We start from the raw sequence: 16,553 nt of genomic DNA on the forward strand, positions 1-16,553 counted from the left end.
TTTTCAGCATTACATAATCATAATTAACAAAGTCAATAAAATGTCTAAACATGTAAATGGAAGAGAAACATCACCTTTTCAGCATTACATAATCAGAATTATCAAAGTAAATAAAATCTCCAAACCTGTAAATAGAAGAGAAAAACCACCTTTTCAGCATTACATTATAATCATAATTAACAAAGTAAATAAAATCTCCAAACCTGTAAATGGAAGAGAAGCATCACCTTTTCAGCATTACAAAATCATAATTAACAAAGTAAATAAAATCTCCAAACGTGTAAATAAAAGAGAAAAATCACCTTTTCAGCATTACATAATCATAATTAACAAAGTAAATAAATCTCCAAACATGTAAATAGAAGAGAAACATCACCTTTTCAGCCTTACATAATCATAATTAACAAAGTCAATAAAATCTCTAAACATGTAAATGGAAGAGAAACATCACCTTTTCAGCATTACATAATCATAATTAACAAAGCAAATAAAATCTCCAAACCTGTAAATGGAAGAGAAACATCACCTTTTCAGCATTACAAAATCATAATTAACAAAGTAAATAAAATCTCCAAACATGTAAATGGAGAGAAACATCACCTTTTCAGCATTAAATATCATAATTAACAAAGTAAATAAAATCTCCAAACCTGTAAATGGAAGAGAAACATCACCTTTTCAGCATTACAAAATCATAATTAACAAAGTGAATAAAATCTCCAAACCTGTAAATAGAAGAGAAAAACCACCTTTTCAGCATTACAAAATCATAATTAACAAAGTAAATAAAATCTCCAAACCTGTAAATGGAAGAGAAACATCACCTTTTCAGCATTACAAAATCATAATTAACAAAGTAAATAAAATCTCCAAACATGTAAATGGAGAGAAACATCACCTTTTCAGCATTAAATATCATAATTAACAAAGTAAATAAAATCTCCAAACCTGTAAATGGAAGAGAAACATCACCTTTTCAGCATTACAAAATCATAATTAACAAAGTAAATAAAATCTCCAAACCTGTAAATAGAAGAGAAACATAACCTTTTCAGCCTTACATAATCATAATTAACAAAGTAAATAAAATCTCCAAATGTGTAAATAGAAGAGAAAGATCACCTTTTCAGCCTTACATAATCATAATTAACAAAGTAAATAAAATCTCCAAACCTGTAAATTGAAGAGAAACATCACCTTTTCAGCATTACAAAATGATAATTATCAAAGTAAATAAAATCTCCAAACCTGTAAATAGAAGAGAAAAACCACCTTTTCAGCGTTACATAATCATAATTAACAAAGTAAATAAAATCTCCAAACCTGTAAATGGAAGAGAAGCATCACCTTTTCAGCATTACAAAATCATAATTAACAAAGTAAATAAAATCTCCAAACGTGTAAATAAAAGAGAAAAATCACCTTTTCAGCATTACATAATCATAATTAACAAAGTAAATAAAATGTCCACCAAACCTGTAAATAAAAGAGAAACATCACCTTTTCAGCATTACAAAATCATAATTAAAAAAGGAAATAAAATCTCCAAATGTGTAAATAGAAGAGAAACATCACCTTTTCAGCATTACAAAATCATAATTAACAAAGTAAATAAAATCTCCAGACGTGTAAATAGAAGAGAAACATCACCTTTTCAGCATTACATAATCATAATTAACAAAGTAAATAAAATCTCCAAACCTGTAAATAGAAGAGAAACATCACCTTTTCAGCGTTACATAATCATAATTAACAAAGTAAATAAAATCTCCAAACCTGTAAATAAAAGAGAAACATCACCTTTTCAGCCTTACATAATCATAATTAACAAAGTAAATAAAATCTCCAAACGTGTAAATAAAAGAGAAACATCAGCTTTTCAGCCTTACGTAATCATAATTAACAAAGTAAATAAAATCTCCAAACATGTAAATAGAAGAGAAACATCACCTTTTCAGCATTACATAATCATCTATCTATAATTCCATTAATCTCTGTGTGTATGTGTGTATGTGTGTATGTGTGTATGTGTGTATGTTTGTCTGTGACTGCTGTTTCTCGACAACTACCGGTCCGATATACTTTAAACTTGCCAGGTATATTGCTGGGGACCCGAGGATGTGCCTTTTCAAGGTTTCATATTAATCGGAGAAGTAGTTACCGAGCTATGGCGATTTCTTTACCAAACACTGCAAGCCGTTCGCTTTGGACCAAACCATTGCATGTAAATAGAGGGGGGGGGGGTTCTGTGGTCGTTGCGAATGGACCAAACCATTCATGTAAATAGAGGGGGGGGGGTTCTGTGGTCGTTACTGCCACGTGGTTTCAAAGTTTTTTTTTGTTGTTGTTGTTTGCACGCATGTTTTTTTGCACCCACGTACGGGCACGCCCTAGGATGTTTACACACACACACCCCTACACAAATTTTTTTTTTTTTTTTTTTTGGCAAGGAACGGGCACCCACGTACGGGCACGTCCTAGCTTATATATAGTACGGGCATGCCCTAGTAATTAACAAAGTCAATAAAATCTCCAAACGTGTAAATAGAAGAGAAACATCACCTTTTCAGCATTACATAATCATAATTAACAAAGTCAATAAAATCTCCAAACGTGTAAGTCGAAGAGAAATATCACCTTTTCAGCCTTACATAATCATAATTATCAAAGTACATAAAATCTCCAAACGTGTAAATCGAAGAGAAACATCACCTTTTCAGCCTTACATAATCATAATTACCAAAGTAAATAAAATCTCCAAACTTGTAAGTCGAAGAGAAACATCACCTTTTCAGCCTTACATAATCATAATTACCAAAGTAAATAAAATATCCAAACGTGTAAATAGAAGAGAAACATCACCTTTTCAGCCTTACATCATCATAATTAACAAAGCAAATAAAATCTCCAAACCTGTAAATAGAAGAGAAACATCACCTTTTCAGCAATACATAATCATAATTACCAAAGTAAATAAAATCTCCAAACGTGTAAATAGAAGAGAAACATCACCTTTTCAGCCTTACATAATCATAATTAACAAAGTCAATAAAATCTCCAAACCTGTAAATCTGCAAGAAAATCAAAGATTCAGATGAAGTTCAACACTGAATTATATTAAATAACATTTATATATTTATCCAACAATCTAAACACACACGTCATCCTTTTAACTCTCTTACCTGCCCCAAGAATTCCAATCAAAACCACAAACGGTAACACAGACATCGTTTCAGGTATTCTCCGGGAACCTACAGGTATAAAATGGGTAGAGATGGGATATTAGGAAATGAGGATCTGAGGAAAGGAGAAGTGAACAATGAAAATATTTAACGATGTTTCCATTATGAAGTTGGTAAAGTGTTCAAACAGTTATTTACAATAATACATGAAAATGACATTAATGGAAATTTTTTGCTGGTATAAACAAAATTCCTTCCCTCCTATTTATAAATGCATCCTGATCTACAATCTCACATTTAGTTTCAGGCAAATCTTACGGCTTGTCGGACATTTAGTGCCAAACAACTGTACGGACCTTGGACACTTCAAGTTCACCATCAAATCCTTTGTGTTAGTGTTTGGAGGATATTTCTTTGTAAACACCAAGTGAGCTAACTTACAAGGTATGAGGTTAAAGGCCCTGCAGGTGCAGGTAGACAGAACAAATCAAGTTTTACAAATCAGATGAATGAGCATCTCTCGCTGTCATGGATTTTGACTTCCCAGACGTTTGAGGGAAGTTTTGTGTGATTTTAGCAAAGTTCTTTCTCCTGACGTGGAATTGGGGGGAATCATGGATCGCAAGGACAATCGTGTCCAACATCCATGATTCTCCCTCATCATCATCTTCTTCTTCTTCTTCCATATGCAGCACAAGGTGATGGATATGGATGCCACCTCATGCAGCAGCATAAGGTAGCAATAGCATCATTGGCTGAAGGTGTGGCTTTGCCATGATGCAATGACACAATGTAGATTGGAGTAGGAATGTTGTAATTTGTTCATGGTTTTGAGGATAGCTCGGCTACTCTAAGCGAAAGACACTGTGGAATCGTTACCGTTAACTAGCTAATTCTGGCATATGGGATGCTTAGATTAACGTCTATCTGAAGGACGGCACGACACACACATTGATGACTCATTCTGCCTGTGACAAACCAGCAAAACAGTATATATCTGCATCTGGATTCTCACCCCGGATTGGATTCTGGATTCGAGCAATATAACAAGCGTGTATGTATCAATATAACAAGCGTGTATGTATCAATATAACAAGCGTGTATGTATCAATATAACAAGCGTGTATGTATCAATATGACAAGCGTGTATGTGTCAATATCACAAGCGTGTATGTATTGTTACGGGTTCGGCACTCATTCCTAGTGTTGTTATTATTACTAGGACGTGCCCGTACGTGGGTGCCCGTTCCTTGCCAAAAAAAAAAAAAAAAAAAAATTTCCAAATTTAAATCAAGTTCAAATCAAGTGTCCGGAAGTTCGCATATCGCAGTTACGATTATTCGCCATTTAGTGTTAATGCCCAATTATTCAATTAGCGCCAACGTATTTTGGCTTTTTGCAATTTAATCGCAAGGAAAAGTAGAAAGAGAAGAGAACAAAAAATGAAAAGGAAAAACATTCCAAACCGCGAGGGAAAACAACACGGCACGTCGACACAACAACGTGTCCTGTGATTGCCCGTACGTGGCTGCCAGTAGCTGCCCAAAAAAAAAAACTTTCACCGTCCGGCGACTGAATTTTAGGGGAAAAATAAAACGCTCTTCGCTTTCGCGTGATCGTGCGTGGGGAAAAAAAACAAAAAAAACAACGCCCTTCGCTCTGACTGAATTGGGACAATGTTTTTATGTTTTTAATTGAATTACTATCCGTAATGGCGCACGCGCTCTCACATCAGCCACGCCTACGCAACAACGTGTTCTGTGATTGGCTGGCCTACCCCGCAACCTGTTCTGTGATTAGTTTGGTAAATAAATCGCCATAGCTCGGTAACTACTTCTCCGATTAATATGAAACCTTGAAAAGGCACATCCTCAGGTCCCCAGCAATATATCTGGCAATTTTAATTGAATTACTATCCGTAATGGCGCACGCGCTCTCACATCGGCCACGCCTACGCAACAACGTGTTCTGTGATTGGCTGGCCTACCCCGCAACCTGTTCTGTGATTAGTTTGGTAAATAAATCGCCATAGCTCGGTAACTACTTCTCCGATTAATATGAAACCTTGAAAAGGCACATCCTCAGGTCCCCAGCAATATACCTGGCAAGTTTCAAGTATATCGGACCCGTGGTTGTCGAGAAACAGCGGTCACAGACAAACACACAGACACACACACATACACACAGAGATTACTGGAATTATAGATAGATTGTGGGTCCAAGTATTGGGATTGTTGTTGTTTAAAGGAAATCCGGATCAAGACCGGAAGAGGTGGAGCGAAGAAAAGGGAGGTGGGAGGAGATCCGAAAGAGACATGGCGGTGGAGGCTCCGGGTCGAGCGTTCGACGTACAGTGCGAGGGAACATTGCATCCTTAAAAGGAAGTTCGGTCGATAAGAAATATCGCCGGAGTGCGATGAAGTTGGTAAAGTGTTCTGTGCCTGTGTCGCTGGGTATTCTCTGCAAGGTTCCGGAGGATCCAGACCTTGAGAACCCGGGTTGGAGCGAAAGCCGCTCGCCATTCTGGCCAGGCGAGCACCCTGCAGGGAACAGGCTTTCGTCGTGTCAGCTGGGCATTATTCCCTGGTGGATTGCCAGGAACGGCCGTGCAAGAGAGGGGCACGTGCGATTTCTACGGAGGCTCGCGGGTTGAACCGCAACGTGTACGTCAGAGCGAATCTTTGTGAGGTTCCTCTCCACCGCTGTGCTGCTGGAGGCTGAGCACATGACCTCGGGGTCGTCTCGCTCGTCGACGCCTCAATTGACCATCGGGCCTTGACTCCCCAATCGCGGGGAGCGCACAGAGACATTGGGACTTTGCCTTGGAGTGGAGCAGAGACATTGGGGGAGGTGCCGTGAGTGTGGGGTTGAGGGGCTTGATAGGGATATTATCGTAGGATTTGAAAGTAGGGGTGATTGCCCCATTGCTGTATGGCTCTTTGTGTGTGATTGCCCCATTGCTGTATGGCTTGCCCCATTGCGGTACGGCTCTTTGTGTGGGATTTATAATATATTATGGTTTGCTTATAACCGGGTGTGGTTGCATCATTTGACTCGACTGTTTCATTTGCTGGTTCCAGTGAGGGGTAGAAACATCTTTCTGCTGGGGACCCTCTCGGGGTCCGGAGGTCCACCGAGACCAGGGGCAAGGCGGGGGGGGGGGGGGGGGGGACCCCATAACAGAAATTGGGGGCTCGTCCAAATTGATATTCGTGGATTCGCAATTGGGTCTGCGTCCGGGATCTAAAAAAAAAAATCCTAAATTTAGTCTGGGAAAGAATTCCCAAGTGTGGAACTTTTTCCAACATTCCCAAATTTCTTCCAAAAACAAACAACAACAACAACAACAAAAAAAAAATATATACTTTTGTTTTTGTTTGTTAGAAATTTCTTGTGTGAAGGTTAACAGGTGTTACCAGTAGTCACTATGGCGTTTGATGCAGAGAAGTTTACGGTGACCCCGAGTGAAGCACAGTTCAGAGCGTGAGTAAAATCGGACCTCTGGAAATTGGCCAAACATTTTAGCTTGGAGGTCCGAACTAATACGAGGAAGGCAGAGTTGCAGACAGTGGTGATACAATCTATGGTGGGATTAAAAGCATGGGAAGAGGTCCCCTGGGATTGGTTACCAGAAGAACAAGAAAATGTGGAGCTCCGGAAACTGGAGATGCAATTACGGAGCCAAGAAAGGGAAAAAGCACAGGAGCGAGAACTCCAGGAGAGGTTAGAAGACAAAAAAACAGAGGAAAGGAGAGTGGAAAGAGAACTCCAGGAAAGGTTAGAAGACAAAAAAAGAGAGGAAAGGAGAGTGGAAAGAGACCTCGAAGCAGAGGAGAGAAGAGCCGAAAGGGAGTTAAAGGACTGTGAATTGGCGCGTCAGCAGGAAATTAAAGTCAAGGAGCTGGAGTTAATAAGAGAATGTGGAGAGGTACCATCCCTGCTGACTGGTTCGACACCTAGTCAGAACACCTGCGATGTTGGCAGACATGTGAGGCTGGTCCCACCCTTCAATGAGAAGGAGGTAGCCAAGTTTTATCCACACTTTGAGAAAGTGGCTCGAGAGTTAAACTGGCCTGAGGAGTACTGGTCCATACTCGTGCAAAGTGTTCTGGTGGGTAAAGCTCAAGAGATTTATTCGGCTTTACCGATTGACCAGTGTGCAGATTATGAGGTATTGAAGAAACACCTTCTCAAAGCCTATGAATTGGTCCTGGAAGCTTACCGGCAGAAATTCCGGAATGCCATGAGGAGGGAGAGTGAGACCCACGTGGAGTTTGCCAGATTGAAAGAAACCATGTTTGATAGGTGGTGCAATTCGAAAGGAGTTGGGAAAGACTTCGAACCATTGCGACAATTGATCCTGGTGGAGGAATTCCAACAGTGTGTCCACGAGGACATTAAAATACACCTGGAGGAAAGGAAAGTACCAAAGTTGTATGAGGCAGCAACCATGGCAGATGACTTTGCCTTAACCCACAGGATGGGGTTCCACAACCCTAACTTCTCGCCTAGACGTAGCCAGGGGAGCTATGGTACAGCAGGGGCGGAGAACGAAAATTCATGGGGGCGGACTCGAGAGGAGGACCACTTTCATATCACGACTTCTGGAGGTCGGAAGTCAACGGTTTCAAGGCAGTCGTATCCTCCGTGGGCCTCGAGGCAGACCATGAGGTTCTCCTCCGGGCCTACTTGCCCTTTTTGCCATAAACCGGGACACTTGATGTCCCACTGTCATGCTTTGGGAAAGGAAAATCGGGAGCGGAGTCTGACTAGTACCACTCCGAATGCGATGGCAAATGTGAGGAATCACCCGCAGAAGAGTTACCAACCATTTATTTATGAGGGGTTTGTCTCACTGGAGGGAGACTCGACTAACCCAAGACCTGTTAGGGTATTGAGGGACACCGGAGCACATCAATCCTTAATGCTTGAAGGCATTTTGCCATTGTCGGAGGGTACAGCAACTGGTGATAGTGTTCGGTTACAGGGGATCGGTGGCTGGGTTAGCGCTCCCCTTCATGTCATCAATCTAGAGTCTGATTTGGTGTCAGGACTGGTCACTGTGGGGTTGCAATCCACTCTTCCTGTAGAGGGAGTATCAGTTGTGGTTGGGAATGATTTGGCCGGGGGTCAAGTTTCTCGTAACCTGATGGTTGTGAAAAAGTCCGATATGGGAAATAACACCACACCAGTCAGGGATGGAGGCAAAGTTGGCAAGCTCTTTGTAGGTGGACTGAACTTCAAAACAAAGGAAGATGTTCTGGAGTCTACCTTCAGCCAATATGGACCGCTTTTGGAAGTGCTGCTGATAAAAGACAGGGAGAGACAGAAGTCCAGAGGGTTTGGCTTTGTCACGTTTGAAAACTCAAAGGACGCCAGAAATGCAGAAAAGGATCTGAATAACCAGGAGTTGGAGGGTTGGACCATAACAGTAGGGAAGGCATTTCGTCGGCATCGAGGGGGCTACAGAAGAGGACAACTTGGCGGTAGTGTTGGTGGTGGCCGCAGCCGATATTGCTATGGAGGCTCCCCGAGTTACGGCAGCTCCCGAAAGGACGACTATCAGGATAGCGGCCGAGAAGGAGACCGTTATTCACGTGACTACAGTGACAGGTGGTCCAACCGTGAATCTTAGGGAAGTTGGAAAGAGGTGAAGCACTGAATGCTGCGGAGCAGCCGAGCCAAAATTCCTACACGGATTAACCGTGAATGCCACATTCCTAAAGGCGTCCAGGTAATGAAATTTCCTACACGGATTAACCGTGAACGCCATGTTCCTAAAGGCGTCCATGTAGTAAACGTTCCTGCATGGACTAACCGTGAACTCCATGTTCCTAAAGGCGTCCATGTAAGGAATACTCAGCTTGGCCTCCCGGGAAAAAGTACTATCAATGGGCTTGGGTGGTTTGTTTACAAAAGTTGGCCTGCAAAGAAAGTTTTCGCTGGGGTCAAACTTTCTTTCCTGAAGGGGGGGGGGGGGGGGGGGAGTGTTATGGGTTCGGCACTCATTCCTAGTGTTGTTATTATTATTGTGGGTCCAAGTATTGGGATTGTTGTTGTTTAAAGGAAATCCGGATCGAGACCGGAAGAGGTGGAGCGAAGAAAAGGGAGGTGGGAGGAGATCCGAAAGAGACATGGTGGTGGAGGCTCCGGGTCGAGCGTTCGACGTACAGTGCGAGGGAACCTTGCGTCCTTAAAAGGAAGTTTGGTCGATAAGAAATATCGCCGGAGTGCGGGGAGCCTGTGTCGCCGGGTATTCTCCGTGAGGTTCCGGAGGATCCAGACCTTGAGACCCCGGGTTGGAGCGAAAGCTGCTCGCCATTCTGGCCACGCGAGCACCCTGCAGGGAACAGGATTTCGTCGTGTCGGCTGGGCATTATTCCCTGGTGGATTGCCGGGAACGGCCGTGCCAGAGAGGGGCACGTGCGAATTCTACGGAGGCTCACGGGTTGAACCGCAACGTGTACGTCGGAGCGAATCTTTGTGAGGTTCCTCTCCACCGCTGTGCTGCTGGGGGCTGAGCACGTGACCTCGGGGTCGTCTTGCTCGTCGACGCCTCAATTCGAATCTTTGTGAGGTTCCTCTCCACCGCTGTGCTGCTGGGGGCTGAGCACGTGACCTCGGGGTCGTCTCGCTCGTCGACGCCTCAATTGACCATCGGACCTTGACTCCCCGATCGCGGGAGCGCACAGAGACATTGGGACTTCGCCTTGGAGTGGAGCAGAGACATTGGGGGAGGTGCCGTGAGTGTGGGGTTGAGGGGCTTGATAGGGATATTATCGTAGGATTTGAAAGTAGGGGTGATTGCCCCATTGCTGTATGGCTCTTTGTGTGTGATTGCCCCATTGCTGTATGGCTTGCCCCATTGCTGTATGGCTTGCCCCATTTCGGTATGGCTCTTCGTGTGGGATTTATAATATATTATGGTTTGCTTAAACCGGGTGTGGTTGCATCATTTGACTCGACTGTTTCATTTGCTGGTTCCAGTGAGGGGTAGAAACATCTTTCTGCCGGGGACCCTCTCGGGGTCCGGAGGTCCATCGAGACCAGGGGTAAGGCGGGGGGGGACCCCGTAACAGTATCAATATAACAAACGTGTATGCATCAATATAACAAGCGTGTATGCGTCAATATCACAAGCGTGTATGTATCAATATCACAAGCGTGTATATATCAATATAACAAACGTGTATGTATCAATATAACAAGCGTGTATGTATCAACCAGTCAATATTTTTGGGAAAATAATGTGCCCAGATTGGGAATCGAACTCAGTTCCTCTACATACGTAGGGTACGTACATACATACATACATATATATATATATATATATATATATATATATATATATATATATATATATATATATATATATATATATATATATATATATATATATATATATATATATATATATATATATATACATTGTCGAGTAACTACCTTGTGTGGTGAACACAGCAGGGTAGCACGGATGACGAAACGAGCTGTCACTCCGAGGCATTCAATCAAATGGCGGATAATACGCAAGGGGATTAAGAGGGAGAGAGGAAACCGGATCCTAACCTGAATGGTTTCCCCGATGCAGTGTTCACCTGTAATAAATAAACTCACAGGAAACGGATTGAAAATGTTCAAAAATAAATATCCGGTTTATTAGGAAATTGCCGGTACAAAATAAAACACAGTAGCACTAAAATGTATATATGGAGCGCTCCCACACACTGAATCAAATACGGACAATGGGAAATAGAACGGTAAAAGCAAAACGTGTTATTTAATTGCACTTAGCTCCACTCGACCAGTGCGTCTCATCAGAACTCGTCTCGGCATTCGCGGTAAAATGCAATCGCTCTTTGGCGGGAACCGCCTGTGTTTGTTGGCAGGAACGGCCTGTGTTTGTTGGCAGGAACCGCTCGTTTGTTGGCTGGAACCGCTCGTTTGTTGGCTGGAACCCAGTCCTCACTGTGTGTCGCATTGCAGCGAGCCAGCAGTGCTCGTCCACCCATCGCTCTTGCTTGGGAAGCCACGGCTCTTCCCCCTCATGACCACCAGCAACATATTGGCGCACGGCTGCCCGTGATGAGATCCAAAATCAGAGAAGAACCAGAAGGGCATTGATGTGGAGAGAGATAAAAAATGCGATCGTTCACCAACAAAGTTCAAAGCGAGCAGGCGTAAGAGGGAATCAGTCAGAGCGAGGAGCCAAGGAGAAGAGAACAGAGAATGTCCACTAGCGTGTCAAGCCAAGAAGAAGAGCGAAGAGGGAGAAAATGTCCGCGAGCACGTTCTTTTATCACCAAGCTCTGACGTCATCTGGGGTGCTTCGCCAATCAGCGAGTCACTCCCTTCCAGTCCTTTCCATCAATCAAAACCCTGCCCAATCATGGCTCCTTGGGGCTTGGCCTCCGCCTGCCCGACCTGTGGCTGTGTGCTTCCCAAGTCTGGGTGGTCAGCGGTAGGGCTTGATGCATGACTTCCGGTTAGCTTTTTATTAACTAGGGATGTTTAAATGCGCGATTTGGCTAGTGTCTATGGTGTGGTGCCAAAAGGGACACAGAAAATAAATTACAGAGGTATCGACATGCAAGGGATACATTACCCATAATCCCTGAACTAATTAACATACCCCACTCCTCGTAATGGGGACGAAGATACACTCAATCCGAAAACATGGTCCACCAGATCCCTACTTATAGCCAGCGAAGCCGGTGTTGTCAATAAACGCGTACGTCTTATGTCGACAACCTGATTATGCCTTGGCTTGAGAATTCCGAAGCGCATTGGAGGCCGCCATCTTGCGGATGCGGAAGTATGCATAACAAATTGAAAACGTTCAATAGGAGTTTCTTTCACCCGTCTTTGTTTGATTCACAATCTTATGCACCTCCAATTTATTATTAAAATACTTTAAGACCAACCTCGGGTCGCACGGGCCTGGTTATCTTCAACGAAACGCGTCGCCAAACACCGGACCCAATGAGAGTCGAGCATTTGAAAAAATATTTCTAAAACCAAATCACGCACTGGAGGCCGCCATCGACCGGATGCGGAAGTTTGCATAAAACAATTGCGAAAAAGTTAAATAGAAGTTTGTTTCACCCGTCTTTCTTTGATTCACAATCTAATGAACCTCTAATTTGTAATTAAAATACGTTAAGACCAACCTCGTTATCTTCAACGAAAATCGTCACCAAACACCAGAACCAATGAGATTCGAGCATTTGAAAAAATATTTTAAAAAAGCTTATTATGCGTTTCGGATGCTGAAAACGGCGTCAAATATTCTAAAATTGACGAAGAATTATTTTTTTGAAATCTCGTGGCCGTCGGGGATAGTTTTTCACGGCCAGAAATACGGTATAAGCGGTTTACATATATAGTTTAGAAATATGGATAGTTTTTCACGGTCGGAAATATCCGAAGTTGAGACGGACGGAATTCACCGAATTAATCATTGCAAGCTAACTTCTTCTGGTGGAGAAAGCCGCAGTGCCCGGAGAGAACCAGCCCTGACCGAGACTGAAGTTAGAAGACTACACACATACTGTGAAAACGCATGTTAAGCCCAGTTAAAATTTCTTAAAATAGGCCTTAAGCTAGCACATCGTATAGTTACTTCCTTAAGCTTCTTGTGACATTTATTGTATGCAGGTATTGGGGAGGACTGTCTGCTCTTCTCTTTTACCAAGTCTTACCAGGTACGGTACCTACTACACCTACCTACTACCAACTACCTAACCTACTGATGCCATAGTGATGGGTAAAATAGTGGCAAGAGGCTTTGGCTTCGCTGGCTCATTGCGGCTTTGCAGTCGGTACTAGTAGCCGGCGAAGCCGGTGTTGTCAATAAACGCGTACGTATTATGTCCAAAACCAGATTATGCTGTATCCCTTGGCTTGAGAATTCCGAAGCGCAATGGAGGCCGCCATCTTGCGGATACGGAAGTATGCATAACAAATTGAAAAACGTTCAATAGGAGTTTCTTTCACCCGTCTTTGTTTGATTCACAATCTTATGCACCTCTAATTGATATAATTAAAATGCTTTAAGACCAACCTCGGCCCGCACGGGCCTGGTTATCTTCAACGAAAAGCGTCACCAAACACCGGAACCAATGAGATTCGAGCATTTGAAAAAATATTTCTAAAACCAAATCACGCAATGGAGGCCGCCATCGACCGGATGCGGAAGTTTGCATAAAACAATTGCGAAAAAGTTAAATAGGAGTTTGTTTCACCCGTCTTTGTTTGATTCACAATCTAATGCACCTCTAATTTGTAATTAAAATACGTTAAGACCAACCTCGTTATGTTCAACGAAAATCGTCACCAAACACCGGAACCAATGAGATTCGAGCATTTGAAAAATATTTTAAAAAAGCTTATTACGCGTTTCGGAGGGTGAAAACGGCGTCAAATATTCTAAAATTGATGAAGAATTATTTTTTAGAAATCTCGCGGCCATCGGGGATAGTTTTTCACGGCCGGAAATATCCGAAGTTGAGACAGAATTCACCGAATTAATCAAGAAGTAAATTTTATCAATTTTAATCTCATCCAGAATGCAAATGGTACCTACTACACCTACTACACATACTACACCTACTACACCTACTACACCTACTAAACATACTACACCGACGGTACCTACTTAACCTACCTACTACCAACTACCTAACCTACTGATGCCACAGTGATGGGTAAAATAGTGGCAAGAGGCTTTGGCTTCGCCAGCTCATTGCGGCTTTGCAGTTGGGTACTAGGAGTACATCTAGGTGGTTCTTCTTCTTCACGACAGTCGGAGCACACTAATCTATCCACTCTAACTGGCCTATCGTATCCCTACCCCCTACAAACATAACAATATATATACATATATATATACATATATATATATATATATATATATACATATATATATATACATATATATATATATATATATATATATATATATATATATATATATATATATAATTTTATATATTGTCACGTCTGAAGCTCCCATTAAGACAGGAACCTCAGGACCGAGTTAGACTCGAAAGATGGACCGAACAATGTTTTATTGTACTGCATTCAATTAATTCATTCTAACTTTACTGTTCTCCGGGGAACATTCAATTGTGGGAAATAATGGTGGCAGACACACATGGAAACAGATAGGTAGCTGAAACATGTCTTCTTACCTTTTTAAAAGATTTATTTGTTAAGTAAACAGGGAAGAGGATAACAAGACGCTATAAACAAAACCGGATGAACCAAGCCATACCGAGTGAAGGAGGAATATGGGGTCATTTGTGTGCGAACCTGGGAAGTTTCAGCGATTCACCTATTCCATAACTACGATAGACCAACTTCAACCCGCTGTGCATTGGTCTGTGGAGGTTCGGCTTCGCTTCTTATAATCATACATTTTGATGTATTCGTCTCTGAACTCCCTCTACTCATGGAATCTACCTGCACTGCTGTTACACTGCTGTTACACTGCTGTTATCTCGGCGACAATTTCAAAGCTGCTCCTTGTCCTTTCTGGTAATTAATGCGCTGTTCTTGAGAAGGCTCTCGGCTGGTTGACTGGTGCATGCTCTCGGAGCTCATTCGTCCCTCCAACCTCTCATGTCCTTCACGTAACACATCGTCTTTCACAGATTGGAGTTCCCGTGTTCATAAAATGTGATACAGATTTTTCTATGGACTCAGGTTCTTCTCCATGCTTCAATAAGTTGGGATTAATATATTCCTTATAAAGTTACCCTTGTGCCTCCCTCCTGTCATTTGTTGGTTTTACCCTAAGGGCACATCAGTGTCTTTTTTATTTTCTGTGAGACACTCTCCAGGTTCTGGGTTCTCGGTGCACTCGCTGCGGTGCCCCAAGATCGACACGTAACAATATACTTTTATCTACTATAAATGGACGAGGTATGTGTGTGTGTGTGTGTGTGTGTGTGTGTGTGTGTGTGTGTGTGTGTGTGTGTGTGTGTGTGTGTGTGGTGTGTGTGTGTGTGTGTGTGTGTGTGTGAGAGAGAGGCATACTTTTTCTATCTATTAATTGCATACGTCGGTTAATTAAAAATGTATTATGTACTATGAATGAAATGTACCTTTTAACTCTTTGGACTGCTGAGACCCTTCAACCTTTGAAGACCTTTTAAGACCCCTAAATTTCCCTAAGACCCCTAAAGATCCAGAGGACACAAAAGTCCACAAGGACCCAAAAAGTCACCGAAGACCCATATAACCCAAAAGTCCTTGAGGACTCAAAAGTCCCTGAGGACCCGAAAGACGCAGATGACCCAAAATTCTATGAGGACTCAAAAGACCCAGAAAACCTAAAATTCCCCGACCACCCAAAAGACCCAGAAGACCCAAAATACTCTGAAGACCCTGAAAAATAAAATACTCTGAAATACTCTTAGCTCTTTCACGAGCCTCGATCTTGTATACAAAAAATAAAAATAAAAAAAGACCCAAAAGTCCCTGAGCACCCAAAAGACTCCGAGGACCCAAAATAATCCGGGGCACGGCAGGCAGGTATGCTGCATGGCGGTGAAAACCAAAGACAATTTGACACAATGGACCAACGGGCCCCTAGTTTTCCTAAAACTTCGACAAGGTTTTACCCGAATTCTCAAAATCATCAGTGTTGTTGTTGTTCTGTCCGAGCATGCACATGTTGTTTTATCTAACGGTACAGTACTGCACTTGTATCATTTTACACAATGTAAGAATATATAAATGTTACAACAATAAGAGGAAAATTAGTATGGTAAAGATTCCTACCTTTGTGTACAAAGAGATTCTTCAGTCTTGGTGCTGATCTTTATGCTTTGGACTGCCTCTTTATATATCACTTGGTCACTCCCTGCACAGGTGACATTATCGACAAGAGGCTCAGTTCACAGTTGTGTGACTTCTATAAAATTTAGGAAACATCTTGAAAAATGAATTCCTCTTTGGTTCCAAATTGAAAGTCCAAATAAAAAGAGGAAATTCCTGTATTTTAGCCGTTTATATAAGCACAAAATGTTTGTAGCCTACCTGTTGAAGAGGTCTTGTGTGTTTTAGGAGTGTAAGCTGGAAAAGGGCAGGAAGGGGTGGTGCTGGGGTGTATGGGGGTAGGGTGATGACGTATGACCAACCAACAGCGTTTCATTGGCATCACGTGATTAGAAATGAGCTCATGTTGTTAATAAATTATCGTAAGCACGAGCACCTTGTCAATGAATTCTCAGTGATCGGAATACCACAAATATTAAAGAATCCAACACACTTTTTCATTGGTGAAACTGTTAAAGCCAAAATCACAGCAATAATCGTGTCATAAACTCGGTAAATTCAGAGTTGTAAAAGGATCTTTTAATTACGGTG

At 42.2% G+C, this 16,553-nt stretch overlaps 1 protein-coding gene across 1 annotated transcript in view; it reads right to left on the reverse strand.

The window, feature by feature from the left end:
• The window catches only part of LOC137416687 (uncharacterized), a 36,485-nt gene extending 20,189 nt beyond the window's left edge, over window positions 1-16,296 (reverse strand). The window contains exons 1-3 of the mRNA XM_078766459.1: window positions 16,224-16,296; window positions 15,966-16,047; window positions 3,183-3,251 (exon numbers count right to left, since the gene is read on the reverse strand). Coding sequence (XP_078622585.1) covers window positions 3,183-3,228 — 46 coding nt within the window. The 5' untranslated portion in view covers window positions 3,229-3,251; window positions 15,966-16,047; window positions 16,224-16,296. The remainder of the gene's footprint in view (window positions 1-3,182; window positions 3,252-15,965; window positions 16,048-16,223) is intronic.
• Between the last annotated feature and the right edge of the window lie 257 nt (window positions 16,297-16,553).

This window comes from Myxine glutinosa, chromosome 12, assembly GCF_964187855.1.
Source record: "Myxine glutinosa chromosome 12, kmMyxGlut1.1, whole genome shotgun sequence".
NCBI lineage: Eukaryota > Metazoa > Chordata > Myxini > Myxiniformes > Myxinidae > Myxine > Myxine glutinosa.